Below are 8,579 nucleotides of genomic sequence, written 5' to 3'. Positions count from 1 at the left end.
GACTCAAGTTCATAGGACTGACCAATAGTTTTTCAAAATATTTTTTTGTTGAAGTATAGTTGATTTACAATGTTGTGCTAGTTTCTGGTATACAGCAAAATGATTCAGTTATAGATACATATATTATATATAATATATATATGTATATATAATATATAAATATATATGACCTTGTCATTTATCTATTTTATATAGAGATAAATATTTTATATTTTGTATCTGTTAATCCCAAACTCCTAATTTATCCCTCCCCCACCTCCTTTCCCCTTTGGTAACCATAAGTTTGTTTTCTATTGATTGACGGATAGTTTAATGAAAAGATAAATTAGTTTGTATTGAGCATCCACCATAGACCACACAGTGGCTAGATTTTCTCATATTTTATCTTCCTTAATTCTTTATTGTCTCTTTTTTCGTGGAATTTAGTCTTACGGTTTTCCGTTGAGATTCTTCTTTTGGAAATCCCCCAATGGGATGTGATGGCTGAGGGTGGTTCTTCAAACACCTTTAGAAACAATTTTGATAACACTTTTATTTTCAGATTATCTATCTTGGTGGTTTCTACTTTTATAATCCCTTAATCCTTGAAGTTTTTTTGTTTGTTTGTTTTGGTTTTTTTTTTTTTTGCGGTACGCGGGCCCCTCACTGTTTGCGGCCTCTCCCGCTGCGGAGCACAGGCTCCGGACGCGCAGGCTCAGCGGCCATGGCTCACGGGCCCAACCGCTCCGCGGCACGTGGGATCCTCCCGGACCGGGGCACGAACCCGTGTCCTCTGCATCGGCAGGCGGACTCTCAACCACTGCGCCACCAGGGAAGCCCCAATCCTTGAAGTTTTAATGGTTTTCAGTTTTCAACACACTTTCTTATTTGTTATTTATTTATTTAGCCACGCCACACGGCTTGTGGGATCTTAATTCCCTGACCAGGGATCGAACCCGGGCCCTCGGCAGTAAAAGTGCATAGTCTTAACCACTGGACCGCCAGGGAATTCCCTCATATTTGTTATTTATTAAATAAAGCAGTTGATCACAGGCTACCTTTAAATATTTTTTTTAAATGTCTACTTTTTCAAGGCTCCTTCTGATATTTATTTTAGGCCTATGCAGAAAAGCTTGGCCTTTGTAGGACTTTGGTGGGAGGGAACACAGCAGCAGTGGCAGCAAGGGGATTTAGATTCAGGCCTTCAGGGGTGGTGCCGGGCAAAGCAAAGCTTTCCTCTCTCTGCCCTGACTCCAAGTTCTCTTTGCTGCTCTGGATACAGACACATTTATTAATAGTGACACAATGCATAATAGAAAGTGTTGTCCATCAAGAGAACACAGAAATACTTTGAATGTTAATTGATAATATATGAAGATGGCAGTCTGGGGCAATTCAACATAGGGAGTGCATGATAACTGTTAGAAATCAGACCTACAGCTTAGGTACGTATAATTGGGTGGTCCGTATTAACCGTGAAAATGGATTAAATAAGCATTTGAGAAGGTGTTTTGGAATAGAATTCAGAAGTCAGCTGCCTTTCATTTTTGGAGTTTTTCTGCGTCGTTTACCCTACCTTGTGTTGGGGAAGAGGTTGGTTTATGAAATAGGAAGGTGAGTATCTCTTTAGTTGAAGGACCACAGTACTTGGCAAGCAGTTCTCCCTTCCTAGACTCCCCCACCAATGAGCAGCAATACTTGGCTGGAGTCCTAGATCTTGAACTAACTGCTTTATCTCACCAAGTCTCAGTTTCTTCATATATATACATCTACACATGAATATGGGTCTGTAATATATGTGTATGCTGTAAAATATATAATATGCATAACTCATGGAATTGTGACTTAGTAAACCATGAACACAAATAGAGTTTTATAATCTCTAGAACAGTGGTTCTCCACCAGGGATGACCCTGTGGACGTCTGGGACATTTGGCAGTATCTGGAGACGTTGTTGTTTGTCACAGCTGGGGAAGGGAGTATGCTCCTGGCTTCTAGTGGATAGAGGCCAGGGATACTGCTAAAGCTCCCACAATGCACTGGACAGCCTTTCCCCTGCCTCACCCCCGCCTGCAACCAAAGAACTGTCCAGCCCATAATGTTTTTCTTAAATTAATTTTTATTGGAGTATAGTTGATTTACAATGTTGTGTTAGATTCTGCTGCACAGCAAAGTGAATCAGTTATACATATATCCACTCTTTTTTAGGTTCTTTTCTCATATAGGTCATTACAGAGTATTGAATAGAGTTCTCTGTTATACAGTTGGTCCTTATTTACTTACCTATTTTATATATAGTAGCATGTATATGTCAATCCCAATCTCCCAATTTATCCCTCTCCCTCCGTTTTTCCCCCTTGGTAACCGAAAGTTTGCTTTCTACATTTGTGACTCTAATTCTGTTCTGTAAATAAGTTCATTTGTACCATTTTTAAAGATTCCACGTATAAGCGATACCATGTGATATTTGTCTTTTTCTGTCTGACTTTCTTCACTCAGTATGACAAGCTCTAGGTCCATCCGTGTTGCTGCAAATGGCATTATTTCATTCTTTTTTTAATCCAGCACGTAATGTTAATAGTTATGAGGTTGATGGGTCCTGCCCTGGGGCTTTGTACAGATATTGCAGTTAAGAGGCCCCAGGTTCCTAATATATATCAGGAAACTGCCTGTCATAGATGATAGGATATTGTGTCTGCTAAATTATAGAGTACACACACATGACAAAAGTCGAAAGGAAAAAAAGAAAAAAGAAGGACTGGCTAAATGTAATGAAAGAGCTGCTGGTTGGAAAGTTAATTGACACATTACTGAATGGAAATCTGTCAATAAGCAAAAGAAGGAAAAAAATATAAAATGCTAGGAATTTATCTTAAGGAAAAAGAAAAGGGCATGAGAGGACATCTACAAGGGTATTCCCTGGAGCACTGTTTATAAAGGTGGAAAATGGAAACCAGGACTGGAGTTTTATCATGCTTCCTGACCAATAGCATTTCCAAACTGGCTGAGCCAGTCTTGTGATACCAGCTGCGACACTCGTGTGTGTGTAATCGTCATCTGAACATGACAGGCTGGGCTGTCTCCATTTGTGGTATAAAAAAGGCTCCTTACCAATCTGATCACTGCACTTGCAGATAACCAAGGTCAGGCAGAGCTGAAGCCTTTTCTCCCTTAAATCCCTTCTTTTTCCCCTTTCTCTCTTCCTCTGTCAGAGCCTGTTGTCACCCATTCTGCCACCGGGGACAGGAAAAACCTATAAGGCACATCAGACTGAGGGAAAACAATAGGAGAGAGAGACAGGTCACTAGAATTAGGACACAAGTCTTGCTCCAGGCCTGCCCAACCCCAGTCTCACTGTTAATTCTGAATATTTTTTATACTACGAGTCTTAGCTAATATGTTGGCAGAAAAGGTGGACCCAGCTAGACAAGAGAACAAGAAGCTGTTTGTGGTGGGGTTAGTTAGCATGAAAAATGTTTAAACACTTTGCTATTGATGTTCTAATTAATTCACCAATATTTAGGTGTGTGATCAAGGGGTCATGGTAGGCTGGGCGGTTGCTCAGCTAATTGTGCGAATCACTCAAGTCTCAAGTGCTTTGGGAGAGCAGAGAAGGGAGAACTTAATTGTCATAAGGATCAATAACAAAGACTTCTGATAGGAAGTGGAGAGGTATAATCTCAATTTAAATATATAAAGATAAAATGCAATTGAATTACTGTTGAGGGATAAACTTCTAAAGACATTAAAACTGTGGTTAAGAGCTTTGGATTTGATATCAGAGAGACCAAGGTTTTAATTCCACTTTCAAGACTTACCAGTTATGTGACTTTGGGCGATATTTTTCTCTTCTTCTCTTCTTCTCCTTCTTCTTCTCTTTTTTCTTCTCCTTCTTCCTCTTCTTCCTCCTCCCCCCTTCCTCCTCCTACACCCCCTCCTTCTTCTTCATCTTATTATTATTACTATTATTTCATCATAATAGCTCTCCAGTCTTCATCTAAAAGCTACTAGATTTTAGGAGCCGATAGTAGCCAGAACAAAGAGACCAAGTATAAAATATACTGACAACTGGAAATAATCTAAGTCAAAAGCAAAGCTCCATTTGCATATTTTATATCATGGGGCATTGTTGAAAAAGGTGAACATTTTGAAATAAGAGTATCGTATATACTCCTTGGGTATATTTTGCACAGTTTACACATTTATACAGTTTCTCCTTGTGTAAAATGAGGAAACTAATATGATCAACCCCAAAGAGTTGGTTTGAGGATTAAATAAATTAACTTCAAGTAAAGCTCTTGGAGCAGTGCCTGGCATACAGTAAGCTCTTACTATGCTTAGTACCATATAATTCTATTGGCATACGGGAAATCTCTGTAGAGGCTATACTCTTAGGAGTGGAATAAAAAAACAAGGAATGAGGGATTTATACTTTTTACTTCATGCTATTCTCTTTTTGATTTTTTAAAAACGGAATAAACAAAATCTTAAAAGCTAGGCTACAAGACATATCATATTTTGTTTCCTATGATGTGAACAGGTAGAATAATTCAAGCTCTGAGCGTATGGACCTTGGGTTCAGAAGTATCAGGATGTGAATTTAACTCTGACCCCTACTAATTAGGTTATTCTCGTCAATATTAAGCTCCCAAGAAAGTAGACATAATAGTACTTATCTCACAGGAGTAAATGCTGTAATGTAATAGAAGGGTCTAGCAGGTGCCTTACACAGAGTACTTTCTCAATATATCTTAGTTTTCTATTTTTGTATCATCCCTCTATACTTTCATCTGTTTCACTGGCTCCTCTCCTTTAATTGCCAGGCTAAATTGAAGTTAACCTCAGTGGAGAATAGCACAGAAGCAACAGAGTTCAGCCTCTTGGGATTCACAGATGACCCCAACCTCCAGGTTCCCCTCCTCCTGGTGTTTTTGTTCATGTACCTCATCACTTTGGTTGGGAATCGGGGGGCTGGTGCTGGTCATCTACTCAGACTCCCACCTCCACACTCCAATGTACTTCTTCCTCAGCAACCTTTCCTTTGTCGATCCGGGTCACTCATTAGCCGTAGCTCCCCAGACGGTGGCTGCACTGCACTCGGGAAACAAACTCATCTCCCACAATGGATGTGCTCCTCAGTCCTTCTTCTTTGTGGGTTTTGCCACCGTCAAGTGCTACCTCCTGGCCTCCACGGCCTGTGACCCCCGTGCAGTGCTGTGTAGGCCCCTTCATTACACCAGCACCATGATAGCAGATGTGTATGCCCTCCTGAGGATGGGCTCCTATGTCTGTGGCTTCCTCAATGCCTGTGGCTTCCTCAATGCCTGCATCCACTCAGCAGACACCTTCAGACTCTCCTTCTGTGGTTCAAATGAGATGAATCACTTTTTCTGCGAAGTCCCTCCACTCCTGGCTCTCTCGTGCTCCAACACAGGCATGAGCAAGCTGGTGGCCTTCTTTGTCGTGGGCTTCAATGTCTTTTTCACCCTCTTGGTCATCCTCATCTCTTACTTCTTCATATACATGGCCGTTTGACGGAGGCGTTCTGCGGAAGGAAGGAAGAAAGCCTTCTCCACCTGTGCGTCCCATCTCACGGCCATCTCCATTTTCTATGGAACAATCATCTTCATGTACTTACAGCCCAGCTCCACCCAGTCCATGGACATGGACAAAATAGCATCTGTGTTTTACACGGTGGTGATTCCCATGCTGAACCCCTTGGTCTACAGTCTTAGGAACAAAGAAGTGAAACATACTCTCTGGAAAATACTCAACAAACTTAATTCCCAGTCTTTAAGTGTGAGTAGGAAGTAGGCAGGTAACTAAGGGATAAACCTTCCCCCCAGACCTAGATGCCACCTCAACTTTTGAGGTGTGGCAGATTTCATTTCTTTCTTCTCCAAGAACAGTGGTTACTTCTGCTGTTAGGAAAAGTGGTAAAAAAAAAAAAAAAGCAGCCCTTTGAAATGTCTCACTCAGAAAAATAACCTTATATTTAGTGAACAACACCCTGGGATGTTTAAACTCTTTCCTGCATTAGTTTCCCGACACGGTTTAAAGCAGAAGATCAAAGCATAAATTGAGTGCACTGACTTTCCCTCTCCCTATTTTAATTGGAAAAAATTTTCCATTTGTTATTAAAACGTGGTGTAAGGACTACATCTTCATTGAATAATAGTTGTCAACTGGAAGGCACAGCCTTATGCTTTTCGTTTCTTTGATCCGTGAGTTTGAAAGTTAAAGTGTCTAATGCTGACAAAGGATGTTTCAATATTTTTAATAACGTCTCAAAGAAGGTTGTAATTGAAAGGACAAGGCACTGGACCAAGAGTCAGGTGACCCAGTATGAAATCCTTCTAACCCCGATCCTTCTGCGCCCACTCTCATTCCCGTCCTCACTCATAGATTGTGTACTTTTGTCTTCTCCATCTCCTTCTGTTAAAGTGTTAGGACAACTTTGGTAGAAAACAATAAGCCACCTTGTGTATGTATGTTTCCGTAGATAAATTGTTTAAACTTTAACCTGAATAAGTATATCTCTTTTTAGAGTTCCTGCACTCTGTTCTATGCTTTTGGCCTTGGTCTAACATAATAACCAAAACTTACAGAAGGTTTAAAGAAAAAACTTTTTTTCCAGGGGCCTTGAGAAGGGATATTTGTCTTCTGAATTAATGCTTGCATTTCTCGTCATCCTTAAGTTTGGTGGATCTATTATGAATTCACACAATAGATTTTTGTGCCCTCCTTGCTTCTGTTTTTTCAAAAATTCAGTTCACCTCTGGATCCCTGTTCTATTCAGATGTTCTGTAATTAGATGCAGCAAAAATTAAAAAGCCTGTGTTAGTGTACTTCTTAAGATGGGAATGGCCTGATGGTGCACAACACAAGTCTACCTTCAGGTCTTGTTTCCTGAGCTAAGTTGTGTGAGCGGATGTGTGTGGGTGGGAAGGGAGCGGTGATTCATTTCACTTCTCACATATCAACTGCTTGATGTTTACAGCTACAATTAGTCTACGCTGCCACATATTTCATGATTTCAAGATCTCTAAAAACAATTTTTTTTTATATTAAATGTGAAAACCAGAAATCTTGGTGGGCTAAATCAGGGAGCTTAGAAAGTCATATTAGTTTCGAGATGATCAAACTCCATTACGCACAGGGCAGCCTTGGTCTGAAGAGGGTTGATCATGGGTCTTGTGGAGAGAGAAGCAAAGAGGGACATTAGGCTGACCTGTAGGAAAAACTTTCTCAAGCACATGGTCACCATCACCTAAAGGGATTGGGAGCTTCTTCTGGATCCAAGGCCTTGACAACCTAGACTTGCCTCATCCATCCTCCCCCCTCCCTGCCTTAGCAGTGAGGATTTTCCAGTAACACACAGAAGAACAACTTTGAATGGCCAGGATCCACTTCACAAGGAGTCCTTCTCGTGACTTATAGAAGTTACAGAGCTCAAGGTACCCAGATTTGGAGATGAGTCTGGGAAGCATCTGTCCGAGCATTAAGTGTGTTCCACTCAGAGCTCAGCTTCTTTTCCTACTTGATAGATATCATTAACTCCTTTTCCTCTTCTTCCTGCTCCTCTTTTCCCTTCTCCTCTTCCTCTTTTTCTTCCTTTTTTCCTCAACCTCTTTACATCTTCAGCCCAAGCAAGAACTTCCCTCACCACTAAGCAGTAAGATCCCTATGAAAAATTAAAGTCTATAGTTTTTATATTAAAACTGTTACAGTACCTAGTAAGGTGTGTTTCTGGGCATGTTTCTTTCTGCCTCTATATCCCAGTTTAGGCAGAAAAGTATGTGGATCTTCTAAGAGTTAAAGGCCTAATGACTACATATTACGTTTTCTATTGAAGTCATCTCAAACTAGCACTAGAGTTGACTGCAAATGGGTATGAAGGTCCTAGTTCTAGTATCAAGAGCTGGGTGAAGATTCTTACCCTTCTTATCGGTTGTGTGACCTTGAGAAAGTCATTTGATCTCTTTGAACCCAACATACAGGATAAACTGTGAAGATACCATGAAATAAAGTATGCAAACATGCCCATCATAATGCATGCATGATTTATACAGCTGAGAGTCCTGCAATAGCTCTCACTTCTCTGTTCTTGTACTTCCCACTTTTGGCTCCTGAGCTCCCTCACTCTGTCCACCCCATCCACGTCCAAGCCTTTATGTCCATTCATTGTTTAATTTCCTGTCCTCCAACCTCCCAGTCCTACAGCAGACACATTTCAATCTGACATCACGTGAGTATTCATTTACATAAGCTGCTCAGAAGGAGATGTCTTGTTGCCAGTAAGACATCAATTTACAGAATACAAATTACCATGGGGAACTTTTCACGTCCACATGGGAAATCTCTCAAATGGAGACAAAATGCTCATTTGGTTTTTAACAACACCCACCCTCAAGTTAGCTCAAGTTAGCACAGTAAAAGCACAGGAAGACTTCCTTCCTGAAACGTCCAAAAACAGAATGTGAAAACACATATATAAGGATAATTATTTACATCAGGGTCGATTATCCTTTTTAAAAAGGATTCATGATTGAATTATTTTAAATAGGAGTCTCCCTTTGTGCATGAAATTATTTGTTTAG

At 40.5% G+C, this 8,579-nt stretch overlaps 1 protein-coding gene across 1 annotated transcript in view; it reads left to right on the top strand.

Moving 5' to 3' along the window:
- Positions 1 to 5,793, top strand: part of LOC309826143 (olfactory receptor 5B21-like) — a gene marked incomplete at both ends in the record, with an annotated part of 11,152 nt that extends 5,359 nt beyond the window's left edge. Inside the window, 3 exon segments of the mRNA XM_082660110.1 lie at positions 4,803 to 4,946; positions 4,948 to 5,511; positions 5,515 to 5,793. Coding sequence (XP_082516236.1) covers positions 4,803 to 4,946; positions 4,948 to 5,511; positions 5,515 to 5,793 — 987 coding nt within the window.
- Positions 5,794 to 8,579: the final 2,786 nt, after the last annotated feature.

The sequence above is a fragment of the Grampus griseus genome (assembly GCF_964374135.1).
Source record: "Grampus griseus genome assembly, chromosome: 8".
Classification (NCBI taxonomy): Eukaryota; Metazoa; Chordata; class Mammalia; order Artiodactyla; family Delphinidae; genus Grampus; species Grampus griseus.
The sequence above is the reverse complement of the archived record's forward strand: the minus strand, read 5'-3'. Positions and strand labels throughout refer to the sequence as shown.